This window comes from Acanthamoeba castellanii (genome assembly GCF_000313135.1).
Source record: "Acanthamoeba castellanii str. Neff unplaced genomic scaffold scf7180000084645, whole genome shotgun sequence".
Taxonomy (NCBI): Eukaryota; Discosea; order Longamoebia; family Acanthamoebidae; genus Acanthamoeba; species Acanthamoeba castellanii.
In genome coordinates this window covers 1,394,349-1,420,836 of record NW_004457313.1, presented here as the reverse complement: position 1 = coordinate 1,420,836, position 26,488 = coordinate 1,394,349, and the positions used below count along the sequence as shown (strand labels likewise).

The following is a 26,488-nucleotide window of genomic DNA, read 5'->3' as shown; positions in this document are numbered from 1 at the left end:
TGTGGGGTGTGGGGTGTGGGGTGTGGGGTGTGGGGTGTGGGGTGTGGGGTGTGGGGTGTGGGGTGTGGGGTGTGGGGTGTGGGGTGTGGGGTGTGGGGTGTGGGGTGTGGGGTGTGGGGTGTGGGGTGTGGGGTGTGGGGTGTGGGGTGTGGGGTGTGGGGTGTGGGGTGTGGGAAATGGCCAGAGTTGAGTGGGGGGAAGACGTAGGTACCGAAGCTGTAGACGTCGGCGAGCGTGTAATCCAGATCGACGGTCTCGTTGAGCACCTCGGGCGCCGTCCAGTGGATCGACCCCTGGGCCTCGTGCACCGCCGCCTTCTGCACCTCCTCGCGGAACTTGGTCAGCCCAAAGTCGCTCACCTTGACGTTCCACTTGGCGTCGAGCAGCAGGTTGAGCGACTTGAGGTCGCGGTGCACGATGCCCGACGAGTGCAGGAAGTGCATCCCCTTGGCCGCCTGGTACGCCATCTTCACCTTCAGCTCCAGCGGTATGTCTGGAATGAGCTCGTTGTGCAACAGCTGCACGTTCCATCACACACAATCAGAGTTAAGAGGAGGTTGTAGCTACGGCATGGTCATACGGGTCAACACGTGAGATAGATGTGGTGAATTGCGGAATAATAATAATGATAGAATGTACCTCGTAGAGAGAGCCGAGAGACATGTGCTCCATGACGATGCACATCTTGGGTGGCTTCGTGCACGCCGCCATGAACAGCACCACGTTCGGATGCCGCAACGCCGTCATCATGCGCACCTGGTCGCGTGTCATTGCACCAACCACCGATCAGCCGACAAGGAAGAGTGGCAGAAGTGGGGAAAAGGAGACTCACCTCGTCGGCGAACTGGCGCTGCATCTCCTTGGTCACCACCTCCGACGACATCACTTTCACCGCCACCTCCGTCCCGCGCCACTTGGCCTTGTACACACTCCCGTACCTGCTCATACCGGCCAATGTGAGTCGCCAGATGTGGAGAAGAGGAGACGTGTAGTAGAGTGTGAGAGAAGAGCGTACCCGCCAGTGCCGAGGTGGTCCTCCATCTCGAGCTCGCTCGGTGAGATCTCCCAGTTGTCGTTGCCCCACTGCCTCTTCTTGACGATCACCGCCACGATGATGCCCACGGCGGCGAGGATCACCACGATCAGGAAGAACGGAACCCCCACGCCCAGCGCCACGGCCAGAGCGATCGTCGCGGTGTCGTCGCTCGAAGAACCCGCCTGGTCTGTGTGGACAGAGATCATAAGGAATTAGGCTCGAGTACTGATGGAAACGTTTGTGTGCGGGAGTATGTACCATCGCAGAAGGTGCCGCTCCAGCCACTGGCGCACACGCACTCGCCCGACGGGCACGACCCGTGACCAGAGCACAGTTCGCCGTCACGCACGCACGGGGCGATGGAGCTGACCTTGGCCCCCTGGCACGTGACGCTGGTGAGCTGCGTGAGGATTCGCTTGAGCACGCCCGGCGATCGGCCCGCCGACGTGATCCTGTTCCGCGTGGCGATGGTAGACGCCTCATCCGTGCTCTGGGTCCAATAGATCCAGTCGACGAGCGCCTTGGCCTTGGCGCAGTTGCTGGGCTCGATCTGGTTGATGAGCAGGCCGTTGTAGGACGCCATGGGCCACGAATTCGCGCCGGACCCTGTGGTGTTGTTGATGATGCGACGCCCCGGTCAGCGTGTGACGCCAGCAAGCAAGGAAGTGCCCTAGCAGGGGTACCCAACAAGAGGACAAAGTCGGTGGTGCCGGCAAAGTCGTTGAGCAGGGAGAGGATGGTCTCCGGCCCGGGCGCGACCACATTCCCCGCAGGGTTGTAGAGCGAGGCGGCCCGGAGGTTGTTGTACGGATCGATCATGCCGCTGAGCGCCAACCATATGGCATAGGGCGTCGCCGCGGCCACTGTCACCTGCACGTTGGCCGAACTGGGCACTCCCTTGACCCTCTCGGGGGCCAGGGTTTGCACCGGGTAGGTAACCAACCCGCCGGGAGTCACCTGTGGTTGCGCGCAGCTCCGGGTCAGAGCACTCGCGACAGGGAGCAAACGAACTGTGCGCGTAGGAATGGAGGGCTCAGTACTTGTCTGGCGAATTCAGGCACGGCCTTGGCCATGGCGGGCGAATTGACCACGTTGATCGCCGAGAAGATCTAAATGGGAATCGGAGAGTTAGCGCGCGAGAGAGAGAGAGGGGGGGAAGGACCAACAACACCAAGCGGTGGTCGAGCGCAGCCGGATATGATGTGCGGTACCGTAGGGACAACGACGATGATGGACTGGTTGGGAATCAGACTGGCGATGGGCTGGTTGATGTTCAAGATCTTCGGGTCCCGCCAGTTCGAAATCTTTCCGAGGTAGATGTCGGCTAGGATCTCCAGTGTCAACACCAGCGGGTCCGACTCCAGTAGTTCGGGTATCTGGTGTTATCCAGGCGTCGGTTCGTCAGTTCAATTATTGCACTCCTCGCCCTCGCAGCATAACACACCCACGCAGAAGGGGCTTTACGTTGTAGGAGGCAAGACCGGCTTGGCCAAGCAGAGGCACCAGCAGCACATCAGGCAGCTGCGCCCACTGCGCCTCCGTGGGCTCATAGCTCACCGCTCCGAAATCGATGGAACCTGTGACGACGGACTCATGAGTCAACCAACCGGGCGAGAATGGGAGGGAGCGAAAGGGTACGTACCGGCGATCATCTGGTTGATGGTCGTGGGCGAGTCGTAGACGTAGTACTTCTCCACAAACGAGTTGGAGGTGTAGGCCACGGCCCAGTCGTCGACCGCTCGGATCGTGCCACCCATGCCTATGATGTAGGCCGTGCTGAGGGCGGTTTGATTGTTGCACTTGACGGTGCCGAACGAGTTGATGAGCGCCCTCTTGTACACGATCGCCAGCGCGCCCCAGCCCTGCGCGTTGATCGTCGTCCCCGCGCGGTCGTTAGTCTGCACCCAGCTCAAGAACCGCATCAGGCCCTCGGCGGGCCCGCAGTCCTTGGCCTGCTTGGTCTGCAACGTGGTGAGGAAGACCGTGTAGGCCAGCGGCCATGTGGCATTGCCCGCTCCGTTTGAGATGTCGCTGCTCATGTCCCCTGTTGTCTCACCGAGAAGCACGGCCCAAGCGAAAAAGAGAAGATGAGCGAAGTGTCAACGGCAAAGCCCAACGACGCGACGTACCACCTTTGACAGAGGTGCTGAAGTCGGTCATGGCCGACTGGATGGCGGCGGCCGAGGGCGAAACCAGGCGACCGGCCGCGTTCTTCATGCGCGCGCACGCCATGCCGGCTGCGAGCACCGATCCGTAGTCGGCGTATGTCATGCTGTACAAGTTTGCCTGCGCGACCACACATTCGCACGGATTAATGACCAAAGCCAGCCAAGCCGCCCATAGTTCACTGGCTTTGGTCAATGGCGGCAAGGTACCTTTACGGTGGCCAGGCGAGCGTCGGTGCCGGATACTTTCATGGCGCTCGCCGGCACCATGGCCGCGAGTGAGCCCGCCGACGCCAAAGCCGCCGCAAACGAGCTCGACACGGCAGACAGGGCGCGCACCAGCACGCCGCTCATCTCCACGCTGCTCGGCGCCTCCGAGACCACGAGCGTGATGGCGTTGGCCGGCAGGGTGACATTGGGGTTGAGGGCGGCGATGTCGGCGTGGTCCCACGTGGTGATGGTGCCCATCCACACCTTGGCCAGCACCTCGCTGCTCACCACCTGTTCGCTCCCCTCCCACCGTCAAACCGCCACAAGAGGAGTTTCAGGTCCCAGTTGCCGGCGCAAATAACGGAGAAGGGATCAGCAACTCAACGGAGTCACAGCCAAAAGAGCGTGTTTCAGTTGAAGTGGGAATTGCGGGGAAGATGGTTGGTTTGCGGGCCAGGTGGGACCACTCCGGAGCCGAAGAAAGAATGAAGGAGAAGGGGAGGGTAGTACCAGGGAGGAGACGTTGACGCCGTCCAGGTTGATCGCCATCACCAGCGCAGACCCGGTTACCGGTACCTGCAGCGCATCGGCTGGAAGGTTGGCGGGGTCAATGCGTCCGTCGGTGATGAGGTAGTCGATGGCGCCGCTCTCGACGCGCGCCAGCGAGGCCGTCGTGTTGTCGGCAGCGTTGTAGTTGATGACAAAATTCTCGGTGTTGAACGAATACCCCACGCTCCACGACGAGAACAGATTCTTGTGTACACTACCCACTCCATTCACCACCACCGTGCCCTCCACTGGGTTGTCGAGACGAGAGAAGAGGAACACACAGGGTGAGTTCTAATGTTGGAGACGAGGACCACCACACTTCATCATCAAACCCCGCCAACCGAAGCGGAGACGCGTGGAGGAGGTTGTACCTTGTGTGGTTTGGGATAAGAGAAGAACGAGAGGAGAACACAAGGTATAGTACAAGATAAAGGAGATGATGAAGGAAGGGCTTGATGCTGGCCGCGAGCGTGGCCTGTCCATGTTGGCTCTGTTGTATTATTTGGCGTAAATGGAGTGGTGAGGCGGCTACCACGACAAGGAGACGACGCCGTACCCCCAATGAAGAAACCGAACCTCGTGGCGGAGCAACTTGGCCCGCCGCGCGATTGGTAGAACGCACGTGTTCAGGTAGGAGTTTTCCCCGTCATCCCGACTCAGGGACAATAAGCAAAATGCCCATTGGCTCATCATCGGGGTTTAATGAAGAACGTTGGCCAGTACCGCGCAACCGATTATCAGAGATCGAGCTAGGGGGTGGGTAACCAGTGAACCTCCACTGGTGCCAAACCCATCTGACCGGCACCGCAACCGACGGCGTCGCAAGGCAGGAGGCAGCCGCGGCGGCGCTACTTCTTGGTGAGTGCAATCTTGATGGAGAAGGTGATGGTGCCGGCCGGGCTCACGAACTCTCTGGTCCGTCCGATGAGGTCGTCCCACGTACACGAGCCAAGGAAGTCGTACCAGCCCCACCCGTCGTTGAGCGACGTGAACATATCAGCGCCTTTCCTGTGGGGCCCAGCACCAGCACGACCCAAGCACAAATATAAATATCACAACGGAATTTTGGTCCATGACACGCACGTGTCCGAAGACAACGCTCGGTCCTAGCGCACCGAAGCCCGTTGGGTCCACGTACCGGGTGTAGGCAATTTCTCTGTTTCTGCCAACCACTTTGGCGATGGCCTTAAAGTGGACGAAGCACGACTGCATCGCGTCAGCGTCGTCGTCATCTGCGTCGGTCTCATCGCTCGGGTACGGGTGGATGCAGATAAAGAACCCTATCTTGTCCCCCTCCCTCGACAGCTCGCAGTAGCTGTGCGCCAGTGTCAGAATTCGGAAAGACGGCAGCGTAGATCTGGTAATCGAGGGGGACCCGTACAAGTAGTAGCCCTTGTGTAGGAGGTAGGAACTGGTGTAGTGCTCGGCGCCGTCCTTGAGCTCGACCTCCCAATCGAAAACCAGCTTCTTCTGCGGCTCGGCTGGCAGCGGTCGGGAACAGTAGCGCCGGTTGCTTGCCACTTGGTTGTTGCTCGCCAGCTCCATCTGCTGGCGCTTCTTGCCGAAGGAGAGCCATACCAGCGCCTCCTTGTGAAGCGCCTGTAGGCAGCGTAAGAGTGAGACATGACGCTTGTTGTTGAGTTGGAAGCCAAAAAACGAACCTGAAACGAAGGACAACTCTGTAGCCAGGACGCTTGTGCGACAACGTCATTGAGGAAGTGGCTGTCCATCATGGGCCAACGGATGCTGGGCAGAATGTGGCCCAATTGGCCTTGCCGCTCTTCCTTGTCCTGATGGCCACCAGCGTAGCGTGAGTCGATACGCAGCGGCGAAGAGAGGAGGAGAGAGAGAACACTAGAAGGTAACATACCTTCGCAAGCCAGGTGCGTAGAACGTGGAAGAGATTGTTCTCGCTGGAGATCTCGCACTTGTCGCAGTCCAAGAGAGTACGCAAGGCCGCGGGGCTCAGTTGCCAGAAGTCGTCCTGCTCCCACACCTGATCCCGTCCAGCTGGGGTTAGATGCGTGGTGCCAGCCGTTGTAGGTGTGTGCACCTTGTCCAGGTTCCCAAAACGGTCTAATAGCACTTCTTGGCATCGAGACACGAGTGCCTTTTGGGAGGGTGTGGCCAGGGACAGCACCTGCAGAAGTGAAGAGTGATCGGCCCAGTCAGCCAGGTAGGCAGCCAGGAGGGTAACGGACGGCCTGCGGGAGTACCTCTTCGCACTGCTCGAGAGTGAAATGGATGGTCGCCAGTGACCTGGACGCTGCGTCAACTGCCGAAGGGACATCATACTGCAAAGAGGAGTTGATTAGATTGGCTACACACTGTTGAGTCGGGTAACTTACCTTATCGGCCGTAATGAGCACTTCCACAAGGGACCGAAACGTGGAGGCGTGAAGCCGACCTTCGTAGATGAAGCGAATGATATCCTGGAGTGGCCTAAGCTCTTCTTTACTCATTTGCAACCACACCTGCAGTGGCGCGAGCATGTGAGAACTCGCCAGCAGTGAGACGATACGACCGAGAGGAGGAAAGGATGGGTGTACCTCTCGTTGGTGGGTCTCCTTCATGCCCGACGCGAAGAGCGAACGGAAGAAGCGGCTTTTGGCTGCCAGGAGGAGTCCGCTCACGTGGATCTTCACCACGTTTTGTTGCCCCTCCTCGCTCGCGCTCCTCCGCTTCCTTCTTCGATCGCGTTGGCGCTCAGCACTTCCGGCGCCTTCCTCCTCTTCCTCCCTTTCTTCTTCTTCTTGCTCCTGCTCCTTTTCCTCTACCCCTTCGGCGCTTGTGTCGAGCTTTTCCTCATCGCCAGAGTCGCTCACTAACGTTCTCGCTGCTTTCCTCCTCTGCTTGGAAGATTTGATCATGACGTTTCGTTTGGGTGATGGTTGGGCCACAGCCGCCACGGCGGCGGCGGCGCTGAGGGTGCCAGCCGGCGGATGAGCGATGGCGGTCAAGGCGGGAGCTCCACCACTTTCCTCGACCATGAGGTCTTCATCGTTCAAAATCTTCCTACGTTTGGCGAGGGGACCCTCACGAGCAGATGCCACACCGCTGGTGCCTGCGCCGTCGTACGAGAGGGAGGGCGACGAGGCGGCAAAGGCCGAGGCCAGATGCTGGGCCGAGTGCTCCGGGGGCAGGGGGCCGGTTGTGAGGCAGAGCACGCGATCAGAAAACGAGGGGCAGTCGTACGCGAACGCGTAGTCCTCTACCATTGCCAACGTTGTTGCTTCTCCTGCTACCTCCATCCGCTGCGCAGGCCCAACAAGCAAAATGTTGATTAACTTTTAAATGATAAATCTTTTGTTTGCTTTTCGGCTCTGGTTTTATTTCGAGGAAAAAGTAAGTTGGCATCGCTGCGGTTTCCGCAGGCGAGAACCAACGAGGAACGTATAAGATATATATGCAGAGTTGGGCACGTGCAAGGCCCTCGCCCCAAGGTGAAGAGGCCACCCAAGGCCGCAGTTCCACAGTGAGTGAGAAACGAACTCGCGGAGAGCCCAACGCCTTCGTGGACAGCCCACCCGTTCTAAGAAATCCGGCCGAATCCTTGATCCTTCAAATTCACGGAAGCAGACCCATAATAGTTGACCACAGAATGTTGGCACAAAAGCTCACCACCTGCGGTCCCACGAAACAGAAGTGCGCAACTTTTCGGTGTGTGCCAGGAGAACAGAGGAACTTGCGGGACGCAGGCAGTGACTGACTACTCCGCGCACAGCAGCAACCAAGGGGACTCAACTGAACTTCAACGATGAGCGAGGAGAAGAGCCCGTTGCTCAACGGGACGGGCGGCAGCAGTGGCGGGGAGGGCAAACCCGGAAAGGCCAGCGTCAAGGGAGTGGACGTGGAGCGCCTGCCGGGCTACGACGGTCACTTTGCCGCCGCCCCAAAGCGGCGCAAGTATTACTTCTTCTCCAACGTGCTCTGGTACGCGACCCCGCCATCCTCTTCCTCCTCTTCCTCCTCTCTTTTCTCTTCCCCATAAGATAATAATTATCTTTTTCGGCTATTAAATAATTGGGGCATATTTTTTAGTATTCCTAGAATTCTATTTCCTTTTATGGACTGACAATTACGTGTCCTCTTACTCGGTAACTATGATCACCAATTGTAGGTACGAGTACTTCGTCCTGCTGGTGGGCATGGTGGCCTCGGCGGGCCTGGGCGCGACGCCGCTGGCGTTCTACTACTTCTTCGGCAAGCTGGTCGACTACGCCAACGACCCGGACCTGCCCGACGAGATCAGGAAGACGAGCTACTACTTCTTCGGTATTGCCGTGGTCGGCGGTATCTCGGCCTGGTTGAGCAACGCCACGTTCCTCTACGTGGGCGAGCGCGTCTCGGCCCGTATCCGCCTCGAGCTGTTCGAGGCCATCACCATGCAGGAGGTGGGCTGGTTCGATCAAACCAAGACTGGTGAGTACTCCCCCCCCCTAACGCCCGCCTTGTCGTCGCACCACCGCACACGATCTAATGTGGTTGGCGGGGTCACGTCACCAGGTACCCTCATCACGCGTCTCTCGGAGGACAGCACAACAGTGCGCGGTCTGTTCAGCGAGAAGATCGGCATGCTCTTCACCTCCATCTGCCAGTGCGTCGGCGGTCTCACGTTCGCGTTCTACTACTCGTGGAGCATGGTGCGCTCTTTGTCCGCCCCTTTCTCCCCTCAAGGCACCGAGTTGCCACAGAGACTAATATTCTCGTCGTGCAGACGTTGGTAATGCTCGGTACCGCGCCCCTGATGGGCGTCGCCATTGCCATCCAGGGCAAGCTCACTGTCACCTTCACCAAAAAGGCCTCCGACAGCTCGGCGCACGCAGTCGCCGTCGCTGAAGAGGTTCGCGCTCAGTCCCTTCCTCCCCCCCCCCAAATTCCACAGTGATCTCGTGGGTGGTGACACCACCGCGTGCGCTGCTCTCTAACATCACCGATGGGCAGGTCATCACCAACTTCAGGACTGTGCGCTCCTTTGCCGCCGAGGAGAAGGAGGTCACCCGATTCGAGAAGGCGCTGCAGAGCATCCTCAACGTCGGCTACGCCAAGGCCGGCGCGCAGGGTCTCAGTCTCGGCTTGGTGACCGCCTGGTGCGTTGATTCCCTTCTTGACGCTTGTGATTATCGTTGCGGCCTGGAATGCGATGCTGACGTCAGCTCTTCTTCCAACTCCCATTGTGTGGTACGTACGTACCAGCATCTGGGCGGCAGCTGCTTTGGCCTTCTTCTACGGCGCCTTCCAGGTCGAGGACGGCAAGATCACTCTCGGCGAGGTCATCTCCGTGTTCGGCATGATGCTCTTCGCCGTCATCGGTATCTCTCAGGCCCTCAACCAGCTGCCCGAGGTACACGCCACTCCTTCGGTCCTGCTGTCCCATGCCCGATTGTTGGCTCGGTCGTTGATTCGGGAGATGTACGACTATGGCGCAGGTGTTCAAGACGAAGGCGTCGTTTGCCATGATCGCGGAGATCGTGGAGCGGACGCCCGAGATTCCGAACAAGGGCGGCAGGAGGCTCGACCGGATCAACGGCCAGGTCGACCTCAGTAAGCTGCGCTTCAAGTACCCCACTCGCGATGCCCTCGTCCTCAACGACCTCTCGCTCTCCGTCAAGCCCGGCCAGACAGTCGCTCTGGTACCTACCACCACCGTTTTATGCCCGGCACCGTTCTATGTCCGACGAACTTCCAATGTAATCCTATTGGCCTGTTTTATCTTAGGTGGGCGAATCGGGCAGCGGCAAGTCGACGATCTTCGCGTTGGTCGAGCGCTTCTACGACCCGGAAGGCGGTCAGGTGCTGATCGACGGCGTGGACCTCCGGGAGCTCGACCCCAAGTGGTACCACCGCCAGGTCGCCATCGTGTCGCAGGAGCCCATCCTGTTCAGCGGATCGATCAAGGAGAACATCATGTACGGCAAGATGGACGCCACCGACGCCGAGGTCGTGGATGCCGCCAGAGCCGGTATGTACCACCTCCGTTCTCGCCGCACCGCAGTGCTCTAACCAGTGCCCCTCCCCACCAGCCAACGCACACGACTTCATTACGGGTCTGCCTAACGGCTATGACACTCTGGTCGGCGAGAGGGGCATCGCACTCAGCGGTGGCCAGAAGCAGGTGCGTAGAGTTAGAGCAACAATTAATTGCGGGAGGAGCTCTGGCTGACTCTTGCCTCGCCAACAGCGCGTGGCTATCGCGAGGGCCGTGCTCAAGAACCCCAAGATCCTCCTGCTCGACGAGGCCACCTCGGCCCTCGACACGGAGAGTGAGGCGCTGGTGCAGCAGGCGCTGGACAAGCTGATGGTGGGCCGAACGTCGTTCATCATTGCCCATCGTCTCAGCACGGTGCGCAATGCCGACGTCATCTACGTGCTCAGCAAGGGCGAAGTCGTCGAGCAAGGCACCCACAAGGGCCTCATCGCCAAGAAGGGTACCCACCCACACCACCCACGCTTACCCGGGTCCTTGTGGCCGAGCCCCACTATTGACTGGTCGTGGTGTATCGCTGTCAGGTCACTATCTCAAGCTGGCCACTCGCCAGTTGGCGCGCACCGACGCCGACGATGAGGACCTGGACATCGTCGGGTCTACCAGCGGCGCGGGGGTATCATCGACTGACGACGAGGAAGAAGAGAAGGGGAAGGAGAGGAGCGAGCCCGCCCTCTGAGTGCACCACCTCCCAGATAGAATTGGCTCCACAGGCTCTCTTTTGGCAATTGGGCGGCGGTGTTGCAAGCAGAACTGGAGGGAAGAAATATTTATGGAATGAAAAGCTTTTCTTTGTGGCAAGTGGTTGGCATTCCGACGTGACCTGTCTTTGTTTTGTTGGCTCAAGAAGAAAGCAGAAATGTCACCGGTCAGACCGTACGGCGCCAAACCACGAGGTGAGATGGCGCTCTTCTCGCCTTCGCAGATACAATGGGCCGGGGTCACCAGCGCGCGCTTTCACCGAGGACGTTTGTGCCTCAAGCGCCGGACAGGAGAAAGAACGAAGACGGCGTCACCATAACCACCACGAAGAACTGAACCGGCCACGCAAGCGGAGCCCTTCGCATGTCACAATCGACGCATTCGGGCGGTGTTTGGGCGTTGGGCGAGCTGGGAGAATCCGAACGTCATCCCCCCTTGCCCACCCGACGGCTGCGACGGAGGAAACCCCTCCCTCCCCAACTCGTCTCACCCACCCCCTTCGCAGCCGCGGCCGCCATCGAGACTACGGCCACCAGCACCAGCACGAGCCCAAGCTTGTATCATCAGCGCGGCTGCAACGACACCAATGATGGGTCGACGTGGAGCATCAGCCCGGCGGCTCTGGCGGAGAGTTCCGGCGGCAGCGGCGGCAGTACGGGCAGACTGCGATCGTCGAAGAGGCGCTCGACGGCGATGTACTACTGGGGCGAAGCGGGGAGCAGTATGAAGGTGCAGGTGCGGGCGGCGACCAAGCAGCTCTGCAAGAAGAGCCTTTCGACCGACGGCACACCGACGGACGCGTCGGCCAAGAAGAAGGAGAAGAAGCGGCGAAAATTGAAGCACTCTTCAAGAAGCGGTGAGGAGGAGATGGTAACAAAGAAGAAGAAGAAGAAGACGAAGACAAAGAAAGAGAAGAAGGCGAAGAAGGACGAGGCCAAGGCTACGGGCAAGGAATCGGGAGCGGAGGAGGAGACATCATCGCGGGTGTCATCGAAGAAGAAGAAAAGAGATAAGAAGGAAGCCAAGGAAAAGAAGAAGAAGGAGAAGAAGGAGAAGAAGAGGGAGAGGGAGGGCACTCGAGCGGCGAGAGCGGCGAGCGAGGGTAGCGAGAGCGGGATCAGCAGCTGCAGTAGCGCCGTGTCACCGAAGGAAACGAAGAAAAAGAAGAAGAAGAAGAGCAAGAGCCTGATCTCGGCCAAGAAGGTGCTGAAGAGTCGGTCACCCTCTGACCCACTGCCCGCCGCCGATGGCAAAGCGCGCTCGTTCATCCTCAACTTCCACCACCACCACCGGCAACACAAACGCGGGCCGCTGCCGCCGGCCAGCAGTGGTCCGACCCGCTCACGCTCGGCCACGGAAACGGTCGAACACCGGGCCACGCGCAAGTCCAGCATCGTCGGCCTCGGCGGCCTCCTCCGCCGGACCGCCACCGCCGACGGCGACAGCGAGGAGCCGGCCGCAGCGTCGCCGTTCTTCATTGAAGAGGACGGCTGTGGCGGGTTGCCGGTGGCGGACGACGAGTCGGGCGCGAGGGTGCCGGCGATACCGCTCCTGGCCCTGGACGCCCTGACCGGCGCCATGGAGCCGTCATCATCATCGGAGCCCCCGGACTCAGCAACGTCGCTGCCGCCGTCGCCGTCGCTGCCGTCGCCTGGCGGGTCGCTGGCGAGCGTGGTAGCGACGGCGGCGACGAAGACCAAGAGCAAGCGGGTGAAGGCCTGGTGCAAGAAGAAGGGGCTGGTCGACAAGCGACGCCGCAGCGGAGGAGGGCTCGAGCAGTACCAGCAGCTGGTCATGACCATGGGCGTCCTGGACGGCGATGCCGGCTCCTCGACGCCGCTCCGACACGTCATCGTCGAAGGTCGATACGCCGTCGGACTTCCTTGAACCATCTCAACAACATGCAGTGCGCTTGCTCGAATAACATGATTGTGGCGGGAGCTAAGAAGAAGAAGAAGCGTCGGTGGTCTTCTTTTTGTTGGTGGCGGTGGGGGCAGTGGTAGCGGTGGAGGTGGCATTGACGAGGTTCCATTTGGCAGAGGTGCTGTCGTAGACGTACTGCTGCCCGTCGATGGCGGACGGGTCGGCGAAGTGGAAGGTGAAGCTCTGCCCGCCGCTGGCCACCGAGTAGAACTGCACGTCGTCGCCATTGGGGGTCTCCTTCACCGCCTCCTTCAGCAGCCATGGCACGTCTGTGGCCACCGCCCACGACCGCCGTCAGCTGATGACATTACATTGCAGGTAACACTTGGGCGACGAGCGTGGTACCGAGAGTCTTGTTGGCTTCGGCCTTCAGCTGCTCGGCGTAGAACGGCAGGGCGGAGAGACGCGCGGGGTAGGCGCCCGCCTCGGCCTTGTACTGGTCGAGCGGTGCCACGAACGAATCGCAGTAGACCTGCGCGTTGGCCAAGTCCCTCTGCAGCAGATACTGCCCGCATTCCAGGTGCACCACTGCACGACACGACACATGACACGACACACAGCACACGATACACATTGGTACGCGCAGTAAAGGTGGGTGCCGCGTATAGGGTACCTTGGAGGAAGATGAGGAAGACGACACGCCACAGCACAAAGAAGAAGAACTTGGCTTGGGGTCCCTTCCTCTTGTAGCATGAATCAAAAATAAATCCTGGACATGGCACAGCGAGTGAGTGCCTCATCCTTGTGATGTGGATGTAAACGATTTAATTGTACACTTGAAATTTCATGAATTAAATCTCTTCGTACCGAAGATGGCGAGGGGTATGCCGACGGAGAAGATGGAGAGGAGGGTGAAGGTCACGTGCGCGAAGGTGCCTCGTCCATAGACCGTGCAGAACCAATTCCAGGCCACCCCCACCGCCAGCGTGCGCGCGTACGGCGCATCCAAAAAGTCGCGATTGCCTCCATCTGTTGGAGCCATTGTTTGCTGCAGCAGCAGGCGGCAACTCACTCCACGTCGCCAACAACCACGCACTACACCCTAGATCTGTGTCGATCTCTCGCTGACGTGCCCCCGCGTCTCCGCAAAATGCCGCTTACGTCACACGCAACCACTAGGAAGCAGTTCGAAGCAGCTCGAGCCGCAGTGTAGTTCAACCACACCCCGCCACCGACACAAGCACAACACGACACACTGCATAGGTGAAGGTGGCATGGGTTGGGACTGGAAAACGGCAGCGCAGCAAGCGACGACGGCAGAGCGGTGGTGGCGCACCACGCTGGCGCCGGCCACGCGGTGGTGGGTGCAGCTGGTGCTGGTGCTCGCGCTCGTGGGCCTGGCGCTGGTGGGGCTGGCGATGCTGCTGCGGTGGGTGCGCGTGCGCTGGAGGATGAGGACCCAGCTGAAGGGTCGCGTGGTGCTGGTGACGGGTGGGGCCAACGGGCTGGGTCGCCAGCTGGCACGGCAGCTGCACGCCCTCGACGCCATCGTCGTGCTGTGGGACATCGACGGTGACGCCCTTCGCAGTGCTGGTAGTCTCCTAGCCCCATTCATCTTCGCTCTCGATCAATAAGATTATTATTTCTTCATAAATAAGAAATCATTTTATTTACCGAAACATTTTATGGGCAGAGGAGGAGCTGAAGGAGAGGGTGCACACCTACCTCGTAGACCTCACCAACAGGCGCTCCATCTACGAGGTGGCCAAGGAAGTCATGAAAGACGTCGGCCCTCCGGTACACTCCACGCACACATTCCCTGGTGGTCTGTGGTGGTGTGCGATGTGGGCTCACGTGGCCATTGCTGAGGCGTGCAGGACGTGCTGATCAACAACGCGGGAGTGGTGAGCGGCAAGCCCATTCTCGAGACCACCGATGACGAGGTGCTACAGACGATGGCCGTCAACGCGCTGGCGCCGTTCTGGACCGTGAAAGCCTTCCTCCCGTCCATGAAGGAGCGCAAGTCTGGCCACATAGTCAATATTGGCTCCGTGCTTGGTACCGCCGCACACGCACAATCGCACACGCACACACGCACATGCAATGCTAACCTCTGCCTTGCCTCGATAGGAATCTTTGGTGGCGCGCAGCTGACGGACTACTCGGCGAGCAAGTTCGCAGTGTTTGGGTTCACCGAGTGTCTGCGGATGGAACTCAAGAGCGAAGGAAGCCCCATTTGCACCACCCTCATCTGCCCCTTCCACATCGACACCGGTACGCCATCGTCTTCATCCCCTCCTCCTCCCTCGTTGTCGTCGTCGCCTTCGTCTCTCAGTCTCACCAACGCACACTGCCCAACATGGAACGCGAAGGCATGTTCGCGGGGGTGACGGTGCCGTGGTACAGCCGCATCCTGTTCCCGGTGCTGAAGCAGGGCTGGGTGGCCCGGAAGGTCGTGGAGGCGATCCTGATGCGCGACGAGGTGGTCCTCCTCCGGTACCAGTTCTGGTTGGTCTTCCTGCTGCGCGTGTTAGTCCCGCCGTGGCTCGTGGATCGGCTGGGGCGAGTCTTGGGCTCCTACTATGGCATGAAGAGCTTCGTGGGCCACGCCAAGAAGCGCACCTGATGGTGATGCGCTGATGATGAGCCGACATCGCCACAGTCTTCTGTCGTCTTATGTGTGTGAAGTAAGTCACGCCTATTATTTATTAGCCACGCGCTCATCGTAGTCAATGATAAATACTCTCTCACTCTCCCCGCTTCAGGCACCACGCACTCACTTCTTCTTGACCACGTAGATCTTGCCGTTGGCGATGGTCACCACGAAAGACGATTGCGAGAACGCCACTGTGAAGACATGGAGAGCAAGAGCAGGTGAATGATGCACAGCACAGAGAGGAGAGAAAGGTGAGAAGAGGCGTCAGTCGACGTGCAAGGTTGGCTTCAGCGGGCGTGCGAGAGGAAGCAAGGTGGAGGTGATACCGGTGAGCCTCTTGAAGGGCGACTCCTTGCCGGAGTTCTTGACGATGGCATTCACGTCCTGCAGCAAGCTCACAATGATGTTCGGCAGGTCGGGATCTTCTGCCAGATCACCCGACGACTTTGATTCAAACGGGGGGGGGGGCACACGGTCAGATGGGAGCATGGACAGGAATGATTATTATGATAATTCTACTTTGAGAGTGAGTGAAGGCTTACCGAAACAACGGATCCGTCGAGGTTCAGCTTGAGGGTACCCACCTGTCCCTCCACATCGTTGAGATTGTCCTCCTGCACTCAAAATTATATTAAGAAAGAATTAGTTGCAGGTGGAATTATCTTTACTGCTATGTGTGCCCTTCGAATCAGCAGAGGCCAAAGGTACCATTTTGTGATTTCGATGTGAATGTGCGAATGTTGCTTCGCCTTTCTCGTGTAATGAAATAATAAAAGAAATTGTTATTGTTTTTCATTTCTTTTATCATTTTTTCTGCTGCTTCCCTTGACGGTCAAGGCGTGCCCTCACTTGCGCACGTGTTACACCAGGCCTTGAAGCACCACTACGTGCAGCACACAGCCATAGACACCACGCAAGCCATGTTCATGCGCAGGTACAGCCTCTCCCGCATCTTACGTTTTTTCCAAGAAAAATCGCCTTTATGCTGCAAGATGAAGGTCTCGCACGGCTATTTATTTGTCAGTTTGCCATTGTCGTGCGCGTAGATTACTTTTTAAAATGCATAATAGTCTTTATTTATTTATTTATATTTCTTCCGTTGTTGTACAGATTGACGAGAGTGAGCACCAGCAGCGCTGCCCCCACTGGCCGCACCGCCAGCGCACTCCGCGGGCAGGTGCCGTGCCGCCGCCTGCTGGCGACCTCGCCCGACGGCGACGGCATCGGCGCGCTCAAGGCCGAGCTCAAGGCGGCCGAGGACCGTGTCGCCACGCTCAAGGAGGCCATCGTGAGCCACAAGGACCCGGCCAAGAAGAGCATCCTGGTGCTGGGCGCCGGCCGGTCGTCGTCCTTCCTCATCAACTACCTCCTCCAGAACGCGGCGCGGGAGCGGTGGGCGGTCAAGGTGGGCGACGAGGACGAGCACACGGCGCGGCGCAAGGTGCGGGACCACCCCGACGGCACCGCGTTCCGGTTCAACATCAACGACACGCGGCAGCGCGAGGAGGAGATCCGGCGGGCCGACGTCGTGGTGTCGCTGCTGCCGGCGTTCATGCACCCGGTGGTGGCGGCCGAGTGCGTGAAGCAGGGCGCGCACATGGTGACGGCCTCGTACTCGGCCGCGCTGGCGCCGTTCGACGAGCAGGCCCGCCGGGCCGGCGTGACGATCCTCATGGAGTGCGGGCTCGACCCGGGCATCGACCACATGTCGGCCATGGAGGTCATCGACGCCATCAAGCGCGACGGCGGCCAGCTCACGGCCTTTCGCTCCTACACGGGCGGCCTCGTGGCGCCCGAATCGGACGACAACCCGTGGGGCTACAAGTTCAGCTGGAACCCGCGCAACGTGGTGGTGGCGGGCCAGGGCGTGTGCCAGTACCTCCAGCAGGGCGAGTACAAGTACGTGCCCTACCACCAGCTCTTCCGCCGCACCGACGAGATCCGCGTGCCCGGCCACGGCACCTTCGAGGGCTACCCCAACCGCGACTCCCTCTCCTACCGCACCATCTACGGCATCCCCGACTGCCCCACCGTCCTCCGCGGTACCTACCACGCACACACGCACACACGCACACACGCACACACGCACACACGCACACACGCACACACGCACACACGCACACACGCACACTCGCACACACGCACGCACGCACACTCGCACACACGCACGGTGTGATTGAATTGGTTGGCTTACGCATTGGGTTGGCCAGGAACGCTGCGTAAGCCGGGCTACTGCTCGGCGTGGAATGTGTTCGTGCAGCTGGGCATGACCGACGACACCTACACGATTGAGAACGCCGACTCGCTCACCTACCGCGACTTCCTCAACTCGTTCCTCCCCTACCGGCCGCACGACACTGTGGAGCTCAAGCTCGCGCACTACCTCGGCCTCGACATCAACTCGCCCGAGATGCAGAAGATCAAGTGGTACAGTCCGCTACAGTCCCGCGCGCGCACAACACTGGGCTGTCTTACTGAGACGCGCATGCGCGGTGGGCGGTGGTGTGTAGGCTGGGCATGTTTGGCGAGCAGAAGATCTCGCTCAAGTCGGCGACCCCGGCGCAGGTGCTGCAGCAGATCCTCGAGAAGAAGTGGGCGCTGCAGGAGGGCGAGAAGGACATGATCGTCATGTACCACCACTTTGTCTACACCAACAAGAACGGTACGAAGCATGTGAAAGTGCTCGCGTGTGTGTAGCGCGATTGCTCACGTGTGTGCGTGACTAGGCGAGCTCAAGGAGACGAAGAGCAGCCTTGTGGTGAAGGGCGACGGCACGGACACGGGGACGGCCATGGCCAAGACCGTGGGCCTGCCGCTCGCCGTGGCCACGCGCATGGTGGCCACCGAGCAGGTCAAGGGCAAGACTGGCGTGCACGTGCCCACGACCCCCGATCTCTACGAGCCCATCCTGCGCGAGCTCGAGAAGGACCACGGCATCATCTTCTCCCACCAGCACGACACCGTCCACCAGGCCTAACCGCGCACGGGTATTTGATGTCTTGTTTGCACTACAATCGCTCACACCAGTTCGTCTCGTTCTTTTTCTCGCCGTACGGGGAAACACTCCCACTGGACTAATATTATTGAAAACCCCCATTGGCTGGTTCGATCAGCGATAGAAGTGTAGAATGAGGTCCGGCTCCCAAAGAAGCTGCGTGTCGGGTGCCCGACAGAGAGCATTATATTTATCCTGGCCTCACCACCAGCAGAACATTCACAAACCCCAAAGTCAGCACAATGCAAGTACACTCTTCCGATGACTACGCCGCCAGGACCAGCGCGGCTGGTTGCAAGCTTGCGGTCAACCTTTTCGCGCAGCTGGACGGCGACAAGGACGCACTTATCTCTCCGCTCGGCGTGCAGCTGGCGCTGGCCGTCGTTCTGGCGGGCAGCGCTGCCGGCGAGACCGCTAACCAGCTCCTCACCGGCATGGGTTTTAGCCCTGACTTGAGTCGGGAGCAAGTGCTCTCTGCCATGGTGACTCTTGTCGCTGTACGCTCTCTCTCTCAACAACAGCGTTGTTTTGAGATAGATTTATTCAACTCCGAGCTCGTTCTTCTTCGCAGGACATCAAGCACTCGGAGAAGGCGGCATTGGTGGTGGAGAACACATTGTGGGTGGATACCACGCTGCCGCTCGACCCCGCGTTCACCGCGCGCCTGGCCGCCCTTGCCTCCGATGCCTCCGCCGCCAACTTCGCCCTTCTTGACCGGGAGCAGGTGGCGCTCAGCGCCTTTCTGGCGAAGACCAACAAACCGCGCTATCCCCCTCGGTAAGGCTCCACCTCAAGGTGTGTGGTGCCCAAATTTTGTCAAATTCTAACACGCACGACACGCGCGACACGACACGGGCAACACTTCTTCTTCTTCTTCGACAGCCCGTTCACTGATACCAACGGGTTGGCGGTGATCAACGCTGTTGGGTTCAAGGGCGAGTGGGAGAACAAGTTTCCCAGAGAGAACACCTGGGCCGCGCCCTTCCACCAGCTTGGAAGCGGCGTCGCCGTAGATGTGCAGATGATGCGCCACTCGTCGGTGTCGGTCGCACACGGCACCTTCGAGCACCACTCTATGGTGAGCCTTCCCCACGAGGCCGGCCTGCTGCGCCTGCTGGTCCTACTGCCCCACGTCAACTCGGCCGAGGCTCTCGCTGCGGTACGTAGGCTTCGAGTGGTGTGAGCTTCACTTCGCTTCAACAACTCACCGAGTGGGCGCGATAGGTGCGGGCGTCGCTGATCGGACTGAAGGAGCAGTACACGGAGCTGGCCAAGGGTCGTCGTAAGTGGGTGGAACTGCAATTGCCCAAATTTCAGGTCTCCATCGAGCAGGAGCTTTCGCCGGTGCTCAAGTCGATCGGCATCACCGAGCCCTTCGCCGAAGAGAGCGCTGACTTCGTCGGCATCACCGCCCAAAACCTGTCTGCCGACCCCGAGTACGCGCACTTCAACGCATCGCAACGCAACGCAAGGCAACGCATGACTCACCACATATTATAATACCCCACCTCAACAGGAGATCGCTGCTGCACTTGGGTAAGGTGGTGCACAAATCGCTCCTCACGGTCGAGGAAGCCGGCACTTACATAAGTGTGCCGCCCGCTGCTGGCGCCTCGGACGACAAGCCACGACTTAGCCAGCCTGCAGCCCTGCGCTTTGTGGTGGACAGGCCATTTGTGTTTGTGATCTACCACGCTCAGTTTCACTGCCCTGTCTTCATCGGCCAAGTTGTCCAGCCCACGCTGTAGACAGCACATTGCCATTAAAAAGACGTTTGAACCAGCATTTCTTCTTTCTTCAGTGATTCCGCTCTTGGTGCCCGAGTCCGGCCCACAGCATTTGCCCAACAGTGACGCACCCAAATGTGTGGAATGCTCAGTGGTCGGTGACGGCAGCAGCGAATGATGGGGTGTTGGTGTAATGGGTAGCACACAGGCCTATCAAGCCTGAGGCGCGGGTTCGATTCCTGCATACCCCTCCTTTTCACATCTAGCAAACGTGTGAACGAGGAAACACATGTTGAGGATATTGCCGTTGGTGCTTCCAGAAGCCAGCCCGGCACAACCTTGCTGCGCTTGCCGTGTGTCCAGCCCAAGTTGTTTTTTTCAAATGGGAAGACCGAGTGCTGCGGCAAATGAAGCGATGAGGGTGAAGATGAGCGAGCCCAGGAGGAAGGTGGAGTAGCAGACGCCGCCGGCCAGGACAGCAAAGGCGACGAGCGTGAGCGCCGGGGTGACGTTGTGGAGGCCCCAGACGAGGGCCTTGAGGTGGGCGGCGAGGACGTGGAAGTAGCGCGTGGAGGCGCCCAGCCGCATGGCCACGTAGTAGGGCACGAAGATGGGCACCACGATGCAGGCCATGAGCGCGATGACCACCAGTCTCAGCACCTGGGATGTGCGGCACACGGGCTGGGCCGTGATGTACTCGGCCACGTAGTCCGGGTCGATCCGGTAGTGGCCCGCGCCGTCGAGCAGCAGACCCACGTACCTGACCAACCGCAACCCACACACCTGCAGATTAGCGTCCTCGTTCTTCTTCGTTCTTCTTCGTTGCTTCGTTCTTTTCACATTCTTCCTCGTTCTTACTGGCGGCGTGGGTGAGTGGTGGGGCGCACCGTTTGGAGGGCCAGGTGTGGGGCGAGTCGACGGCGTGTCGCCCGCCCTTGGATGACTCGAGGGTGAGCGCCTTGATCCTCCTGTTGTCATACGTCGCGACCTCCACCTCCTGCACATCACCGTGAGCACCAGCTCCATCACCATCGCCCGAGAATGCTAGATTTCTGGTGGCCGCTCGCGTACCACCGGGAAGTAGCCCTCGGTGTACCCGCCTCCGCCTTCGCTCGCCAATACCCGCTGCCACTCACTGGTGTGCAGGCAATGATGAATGATGACAAGTGATGCTAGGAGCACCCTCAACAACAACAACCACAACCAACAGCAAGTGATGGGAGTGTTTTTGCACGTGCCTCGCGGTGAGGCTGTGAAGGACGCCGTGCACGCAGCAGCCCTTCTCTGGCACGATGTTGGCGAAGCTGGGCTCGAAGAAGGGGACTCCCACGTGGTCGAACAGCAGGCGATACCCCACCAGCACGCCTGCCACACTCTCCGACGGCCTATGCCGGCCCGCCAAAAATGAAGTAGTGGGTGTTGTTTTTTATTTTATTCTATCCTATTTTATTTTTATTGTTATTTTTATTTTTATTTTTATTTTTGGGTGGCGCACCTGAGCCGGCGGCGACCGAGGGTGATGGGCGACATGTTGGAGCCGTAGGCGAAGTACCAGACTCGCGTGCTTTCTCCCTCACGTTGCCCGTCAGCCTCTTTGTCCATGGTTCAGCGTGCGCACTTGTCCAATACTGCCGCTTACTTCGTGCTGGTGAAAAGGTCTCCTTTCGTATTCTGTTCGAAGTGAAAATTAACGCACGACACACAGGAGTGGTTCGCAACACGACATGCGCCTGAGGCGCACGAAGCAGTGTCCATGAGATCGGTGACAGTCTCGCCCGATCTGTCGATGGCGACCAGCTTGTCATGGTCCACCGGGCGTACGAGCATGGCAACCTCGACGCTGCGGGTTGCACAGCCGGTGCACAGAAAAAAAGGGAGGCTGTTTCTTTGGATTAAGGTCGATCACTCTGTTGGGTGGGCGAGGAAGTGCTCGTTCTCGCCCACGTAGCTGAAGACCACCTTCTTGCCCATGTAGCACTTCACGCACAGGCACAGTTCCTCGCCCGCTTCGTGTGCCCGGGTGAGCTCTTGGCGCAGACGGTCAGAAAGTATCTGCATGCCGGTCACATGCGCCATGGTTCAATCCAGCCATGTAGAGTAAGCCACACGACATGCACCTGAGGCATACAAAGCAGTACCATGAGATCAGTGACAGTCTCGCCTGTGCTGTCAAGGGAGACCAAGCTGCCATCTGGTTCAAAGTAGAGTAGCTGTGCACAGTGTTAGTATCAATATGTGCAATAGACATACTCACTGAATGCATGAGGTGTCAGATGTGAAATAGTGCACGTCTTAAGACGTACAAGCATGGTGGTCTCCTTGATGGTGGGAATGATGACATTGCGGGACTTCATGAAGCAGCCGTACAGGCCCACATGTGGACGGCCGGTGAAGATGTCCACCCCCTCCAGGTGTACTTTGTGTTGGCCCATATGCCTCACTAGGTGCTTCCGCTTGGTCATGACCCTGCATGGGTTTACTTCCCCGGTCCGGTTGTCCTCTGCGGCCACCACACTGTGGTCGGCTTACGCGATGCCATGCGCCCTATCTTGAGTGGGGGGGGGGAGTACCAAGAAGGACAATGTCCCCCGGCACCACAGCCGTAGCAGGCTTCGTTCTTTGGGCCATGTTGGTTCTTCTCCGGCCGAAAAAAAATGCCAAGATAAGAAAGGTACTGCGCGGGAAATTGGAGGAAAAGGTTTTTCCTGTTTCCACGCGAGAAAAGGGGAGAGCAAATCGCAACAACACGAACACCAGCATCAAGAAGAAATGGCGACAGCGGGCAAGCAGCAGGTCATACCAGAGAGCGAGCGACTCAACGTCGCGGTGGGGTTCATTAATCAGATCGAGGCGCGTCGGCTGGTGCAGCTGCTGACGCGGGTAGTGCGCGGGCTGCACATTAAGAACGGCCGCCCCTTCAATGCGACCGAGGAGGAGCAACTCCAGAAGGTGTTCGGCTTCAGCGCCTCCGAACTGCAGCTTGTCATCGACTCGTGCTCCTTCATCTTCGAACGTGCCGCCTACTTCTCGCTCGCAACTTCCGCGCGGCTCGGGAACGAGCTCAGCCAATCGCTCACATCGCCCTCTCTCGGCGATGATCAGTTGGCCGCCTTCAAACACGTGTGGGAGCACGAGCGAGAGGGCTTGCTCGACAAACTGAGGCAGCACTCGCTCAGCCCTCACCAGCTCGACAAGATCCATTGGCGACTGCAGCTCGTCGTGCCTCCGGCCCCACCTCCCTCGCAAGACCCCGCCCCCACGCAGCAGCCTGGCAGCAAGAAGAAAGGCGACACTGGCAAGCAGCATCCGATCCCACAGCCCAGCGCCATCTTCCAGATGCGAATCAACAACGCGAATGCGGTCGACGAGGAGGACGGCAAGGCGGAGGAGATGGTGAATGTCGAGTTCAACCACGCCGAACTGTACAGCTTTTTCAACAAATTGGAGGCCATCCAAGAGCAGCTTGATGCCTTGGGCTGAGCCAAACAACGGCAATCCTCCTTGTATCATCAGTCCACCACCAAGAAAGGGGGGAACCGCCGCGAAGAGGATGATCGTTTTGAAGAGCTTGTCGGCACTGGGATCGTGTATATATTGAGGCAGTGAAACACACAACGCAGAGCTTACTTCAGCTTCTTCTTGGGGCGCAGCTGGTTGCTGTGTCCGCACTTCTTCTTGCGGCAGTTTACCGCGCGGGGGTGAAGGCGAGCGTAGCACTTGCGGCAGACAACCTTGTCGCAGTTGTACTTGCGGGCCAACACCTGGAGCGAGGGCTCAATGACGCCACCCCTGAGACGGAGCACCAGGTGGAGGGTGGACTCTGCATGCGTTCAAAAAACAAGGTCACCCACCAGCCAGCATTGAGAAGGAAGATATTGAGAGCATAGCGCACCCTTCTGGATGTTGTAATCAGCGAGGGTACGGCCGTCCTCAAGCTGCTTGCCGGCGAAAATCAGACGCTGCTGATCCGGAGGAATGCCTAGCGAGGGAAACGATCCGTCAGCACATTACCATCAAATTAGAGATGTAAGAGGCAGCATCTAAGTATAACGTACCCTCCTTGTCCTGGATCTTCTGCTTGACATTCTCGATGGTGTCGGACGACTCGACCTCGAGGGTGATGGTCTTACCGGTGAGGGTCTTCACGAAGATCTGCATGGCGATGGCCTCTGCTGCTGCCGCGTGAGACGATAGAGGAGGAAAAGGAAGAAAGAAAACTAAGCCGCACCGAACCATGATTTTTCCCCATTTAACCTTCAGCTACCTTAAGGGAAACACCCCCGAGAAATAGAGAAGAAAACAGTTTTTCTAATATTTCTCAGCAGGCTTTACGCGCAGCTGAGGTTGTGGGTGTACCGCCGAAGGCGTTCTTCGTTCTTTCGTAGTTGGCGCTTCACCCCACCTTGGACGTAGACGTCGGTGGTATCATCGTGTGACGGCCTTCCGTCGCGACGACAGGGCAACCTTGGGCTTCGCGCTTGGACTGAACACGCTCACGGTCTTCTTTGCTCTGCCGCTCCTGCGTGCTCGGAGGGTCATGTCCCTGGCGTCGCTTTCATCAGCTGCCAGCTGTGCATCCGCCTCTCGCTTCGCCTTCTTCGTCGTCTCGTTGTTCTTGTTGTTGGTGTACTCGCTTCGCCGGTTAGGATCGTTCTCCTTGTTGGCGCCACTGTCGGCGGCCAAGAATGAAGGCGGTGGCGGTCGCTTCCGCTTGGCCAGCCTAATGACCTTCCTTACCTCCGCAGCCGGTTGTGAGGGCGTGCCCTCGGGCTTGCTCGCCTCCACCGAAGACCTGGGCGTGGTCGGCTGGCTCGTGGGCGTGGTCGGATAGCTCGTGGGTGTAGTCGGCCTGGCCCGCTTGGGCGTGGGCTCGCCTTCCTTGAGGTCGGCCGGCTCCTCGTGGTCGGCCAGCTTGGCGGTGAAAGAGGGAGTGAAAGGCTGCGGCGGCTTCACAAACGATCGCCTGATCCCCGACGGGCCAACCATGCGGTAAGGCGACGCGGGCACAACGAATCCGCTCGGCGACCTGGTCGTGGGCGAAGCCGTGCTGCCGCTGGCGCCGGACCGGCTGGCCGAAGGAGTGGGTGGCGCACAGGTCGCCAGCGCGCGGGCGTGAAGGTCCTTCGGTATGCCCTCGAGCCCCTCGGTCGAGACGGCGACACACCGCTCGGCGCTGAATGCCGCCGGCGCCTCCTTGAGCGGGGCGAAGAAGGGGTGGTTGAGGAGGGCAGCCGGCCGGACGCCCTTGCGCATCAGCCTCTGCAGACTTTGCAACTCCTGCACACGCGAGTGTACGCAAGGGGCCATTGATAAGGGCAACACCCTAAAAAGAACGTGACGGAGTGGACGCTACCTTGTGGTTGGGGTCGTTGTCCCTGTCGGGATCGAGATTCTTCCAGGGCCAGCCGACGACGCTCATCACATCGACATCTGGTCAATGGCCATTCGCAAAGTGGTAAATCAACGGCACGCCAAGCGGATCTATGCCATGGACCATCACTGCCGCATACCTGGGGAATACTCCTGCCCGAGGGCGTTCTTTGTGTTGCACAGCGTCTCTCCTTCCTCCGTGGTGATGCGGCTCAGCCCAAAATCTAACATTGACCCAAATTAGTCGAGGATGCTATCATCATCGAGCCGAGAGCCGCGGTCGAGAAGAGCTTGTACGCACCAGCTATCTTTACAATGCATGTCTGGTTGTAGTAGGCCACGCCCTTGTGGTAGTAGACGTAGCACCCATCCTCCATCGGCAACGAACACAAGAGGATGTTCTTGTGGTGGAGGTCTGAACAGTGTGGGCCGCCCCGATCAGCAACGCACACTTTCGGACACGCTGGGGCTGTTAGGGTACCGTAGTGGCTGAAGGAGAAGGTCTTGCCGGCCACATGCAGCGCGTAGAGAACCTGGGTCCAATTGAACACGGTGAGCAAGACGACGCAGGCCCAGCGAGCGGGCGAGAGAGGAGGTGGGCGTCGTTACCTGCCAAAGGATCTCTCGGTACTGGGCGAGGTCGACCTCCCTGAGGCAGTTGGCCAGCGTCTTCTCGCCATACTCGAGCACGAAGTGCATGAACTCGTACTTGGCGGGGCTCTCGTGGTCCCGAAGAGATCTGCCGCGCTTGCCTCGAGGCGTCGTCGGGGCCTTGGTGGGGGTGCCGCCCAGCCAGCCCATATTGGTGGATGATGGAGAGGGCGACGAAGATGAAGATGAAGGTGCGATTCTCGATGGTGTGGCGAAGCCGGGTTCCACGTAGGTTTCGCACGAGTTCCAATCGTGGAGAAGGACGAAGTTGCCGCACATCGATCGGTAGACCAATTTCTTGAGCTCTTCAGCGATTTTCTGTTCGCGTACCGCCCTGTTCTTGGCCTCAGCGGAGATGAGGGCCTGTCGCTTGATGGCATAAAAACGACGCTTTTCGTGGGGCGCACGTTGGCGCGTGGATTGGACGATGAACACATCCGAGTGAGCGCCCCCTCTCCTCTTCTTTTTCTTGGTGTTGCCGTCTCCTGCGCCCAATGACGATGGCGAGCACTGCGTGTATTGGCTTAGCCACCTCCTCGGCGTCGCCACGCCCTTGGCCTTCCACGGCGAGAACTTCA

At 59.2% G+C, this 26,488-nt stretch overlaps 14 protein-coding genes across 14 annotated transcripts in view; 6 read left to right on the top strand and 8 right to left on the bottom strand.

Moving 5' to 3' along the window:
• Window positions 1-4,284, bottom strand: part of ACA1_098180 (serine/threonine kinase) — a gene marked incomplete at both ends in the record, with an annotated part of 6,694 nt that extends 2,410 nt beyond the window's left edge. The window contains 15 exons of the mRNA XM_004335086.1: window positions 212-518; window positions 640-756; window positions 833-938; window positions 1,016-1,223; window positions 1,295-1,642; window positions 1,720-1,993; window positions 2,077-2,145; window positions 2,248-2,412; window positions 2,501-2,613; window positions 2,679-3,080; window positions 3,166-3,322; window positions 3,412-3,714; window positions 3,922-3,987; window positions 4,066-4,208; window positions 4,275-4,284. Coding sequence (XP_004335134.1) covers window positions 212-518; window positions 640-756; window positions 833-938; window positions 1,016-1,223; window positions 1,295-1,642; window positions 1,720-1,993; window positions 2,077-2,145; window positions 2,248-2,412; window positions 2,501-2,613; window positions 2,679-3,080; window positions 3,166-3,322; window positions 3,412-3,714; window positions 3,922-3,987; window positions 4,066-4,208; window positions 4,275-4,284 — 2,788 coding nt within the window. The remainder of the gene's footprint in view (window positions 1-211; window positions 519-639; window positions 757-832; window positions 939-1,015; window positions 1,224-1,294; window positions 1,643-1,719; window positions 1,994-2,076; window positions 2,146-2,247; window positions 2,413-2,500; window positions 2,614-2,678; window positions 3,081-3,165; window positions 3,323-3,411; window positions 3,715-3,921; window positions 3,988-4,065; window positions 4,209-4,274) is intronic.
• Window positions 4,285-5,288: 1,004 nt separating this feature from the next.
• ACA1_098170 (uncharacterized protein) lies at window positions 5,289-7,178 on the bottom strand (the record flags this gene model as incomplete). The annotated part of the gene is made up of 5 exons (XM_004335085.1): window positions 5,289-5,750; window positions 5,831-5,956; window positions 6,014-6,100; window positions 6,177-6,434; window positions 6,510-7,178. 5 exons carry the CDS (start codon window positions 7,176-7,178, stop codon window positions 5,289-5,291), a joined length of 1,602 nt encoding a protein of 533 aa, XP_004335133.1.
• Window positions 7,179-7,717: 539 nt separating this feature from the next.
• On the top strand, window positions 7,718-10,625 carry ACA1_098160 (ABC transporter, ATPbinding domain containing protein; the record flags this gene model as incomplete). The annotated part of the gene is made up of 11 exons (XM_004335084.1): window positions 7,718-7,893; window positions 8,081-8,382; window positions 8,467-8,603; window positions 8,678-8,803; window positions 8,905-9,039; window positions 9,203-9,304; window positions 9,390-9,593; window positions 9,679-9,922; window positions 9,984-10,075; window positions 10,142-10,388; window positions 10,471-10,625. The coding sequence occupies 11 exons, from the start codon at window positions 7,718-7,720 to the stop codon at window positions 10,623-10,625; spliced, it is 1,920 nt and encodes a 639-aa protein (XP_004335132.1).
• A 716-nt stretch (window positions 10,626-11,341) lies between these two features.
• On the top strand, window positions 11,342-12,535 carry ACA1_098150 (uncharacterized protein; the record flags this gene model as incomplete). Its single annotated transcript, XM_004335083.1, has 1 exon — window positions 11,342-12,535. The coding sequence occupies one exon, from the start codon at window positions 11,342-11,344 to the stop codon at window positions 12,533-12,535; it is 1,194 nt and encodes a 397-aa protein (XP_004335131.1).
• A 54-nt stretch (window positions 12,536-12,589) lies between these two features.
• Window positions 12,590-13,553, bottom strand: ACA1_098140 (uncharacterized protein; the record flags this gene model as incomplete). Its single annotated transcript, XM_004335082.1, has 4 exons — window positions 12,590-12,840; window positions 12,917-13,099; window positions 13,185-13,280; window positions 13,379-13,553. The coding sequence occupies 4 exons, from the start codon at window positions 13,551-13,553 to the stop codon at window positions 12,590-12,592; spliced, it is 705 nt and encodes a 234-aa protein (XP_004335130.1).
• Window positions 13,554-13,785: 232 nt separating this feature from the next.
• ACA1_098130 (oxidoreductase, short chain dehydrogenase/reductase superfamily protein) lies at window positions 13,786-15,137 on the top strand (the record flags this gene model as incomplete). Its single annotated transcript, XM_004335081.1, has 5 exons — window positions 13,786-14,104; window positions 14,205-14,308; window positions 14,389-14,569; window positions 14,642-14,785; window positions 14,884-15,137. 5 exons carry the CDS (start codon window positions 13,786-13,788, stop codon window positions 15,135-15,137), a joined length of 1,002 nt encoding a protein of 333 aa, XP_004335129.1.
• A 150-nt stretch (window positions 15,138-15,287) lies between these two features.
• Window positions 15,288-15,765, bottom strand: ACA1_098120 (uncharacterized protein; the record flags this gene model as incomplete). Its single annotated transcript, XM_004335080.1, has 3 exons — window positions 15,288-15,358; window positions 15,494-15,611; window positions 15,748-15,765. The coding sequence occupies 3 exons, from the start codon at window positions 15,763-15,765 to the stop codon at window positions 15,288-15,290; spliced, it is 207 nt and encodes a 68-aa protein (XP_004335128.1).
• A 501-nt stretch (window positions 15,766-16,266) lies between these two features.
• On the top strand, window positions 16,267-18,144 carry ACA1_098110 (saccharopine dehydrogenase; the record flags this gene model as incomplete). Its single annotated transcript, XM_004335079.1, has 4 exons — window positions 16,267-17,209; window positions 17,378-17,594; window positions 17,678-17,829; window positions 17,894-18,144. Coding segments are annotated over 4 exons (1,563 nt in total), but the record flags the coding sequence as incomplete, so codon positions are not given.
• A 260-nt stretch (window positions 18,145-18,404) lies between these two features.
• On the top strand, window positions 18,405-19,910 carry ACA1_098100 (serpin; the record flags this gene model as incomplete). Its single annotated transcript, XM_004335078.1, has 5 exons — window positions 18,405-18,659; window positions 18,734-18,939; window positions 19,045-19,321; window positions 19,387-19,598; window positions 19,679-19,910. The coding sequence occupies 5 exons, from the start codon at window positions 18,405-18,407 to the stop codon at window positions 19,908-19,910; spliced, it is 1,182 nt and encodes a 393-aa protein (XP_004335126.1).
• A 357-nt stretch (window positions 19,911-20,267) lies between these two features.
• Window positions 20,268-21,491, bottom strand: ACA1_098090 (AIG2 family protein; the record flags this gene model as incomplete). Its single annotated transcript, XM_004335077.1, has 5 exons — window positions 20,268-20,649; window positions 20,777-20,886; window positions 20,961-21,014; window positions 21,124-21,274; window positions 21,385-21,491. The coding sequence occupies 5 exons, from the start codon at window positions 21,489-21,491 to the stop codon at window positions 20,268-20,270; spliced, it is 804 nt and encodes a 267-aa protein (XP_004335125.1).
• Window positions 21,492-21,791: 300 nt separating this feature from the next.
• Window positions 21,792-22,351, bottom strand: ACA1_098080 (eIF5A, putative; the record flags this gene model as incomplete). Its single annotated transcript, XM_004335076.1, has 3 exons — window positions 21,792-21,941; window positions 22,028-22,099; window positions 22,193-22,351. 3 exons carry the CDS (start codon window positions 22,349-22,351, stop codon window positions 21,792-21,794), a joined length of 381 nt encoding a protein of 126 aa, XP_004335124.1.
• A 307-nt stretch (window positions 22,352-22,658) lies between these two features.
• On the top strand, window positions 22,659-23,369 carry ACA1_098070 (HCaRG protein; the record flags this gene model as incomplete). Its single annotated transcript, XM_004335075.1, has 2 exons — window positions 22,659-23,108; window positions 23,157-23,369. The coding sequence occupies 2 exons, from the start codon at window positions 22,659-22,661 to the stop codon at window positions 23,367-23,369; spliced, it is 663 nt and encodes a 220-aa protein (XP_004335123.1).
• A 143-nt stretch (window positions 23,370-23,512) lies between these two features.
• Window positions 23,513-24,047, bottom strand: ACA1_098060 (ribosomal L40e family; the record flags this gene model as incomplete). Its single annotated transcript, XM_004335074.1, has 3 exons — window positions 23,513-23,709; window positions 23,782-23,868; window positions 23,945-24,047. The coding sequence occupies 3 exons, from the start codon at window positions 24,045-24,047 to the stop codon at window positions 23,513-23,515; spliced, it is 387 nt and encodes a 128-aa protein (XP_004335122.1).
• Window positions 24,048-24,314: 267 nt separating this feature from the next.
• ACA1_098050 (non-specific serine/threonine protein kinase) lies at window positions 24,315-26,060 on the bottom strand (the record flags this gene model as incomplete). Its single annotated transcript, XM_004335073.1, has 6 exons — window positions 24,315-25,166; window positions 25,243-25,319; window positions 25,400-25,483; window positions 25,561-25,674; window positions 25,741-25,792; window positions 25,869-26,060. The coding sequence occupies 6 exons, from the start codon at window positions 26,058-26,060 to the stop codon at window positions 24,315-24,317; spliced, it is 1,371 nt and encodes a 456-aa protein (XP_004335121.1).
• Window positions 26,061-26,488: the final 428 nt, after the last annotated feature.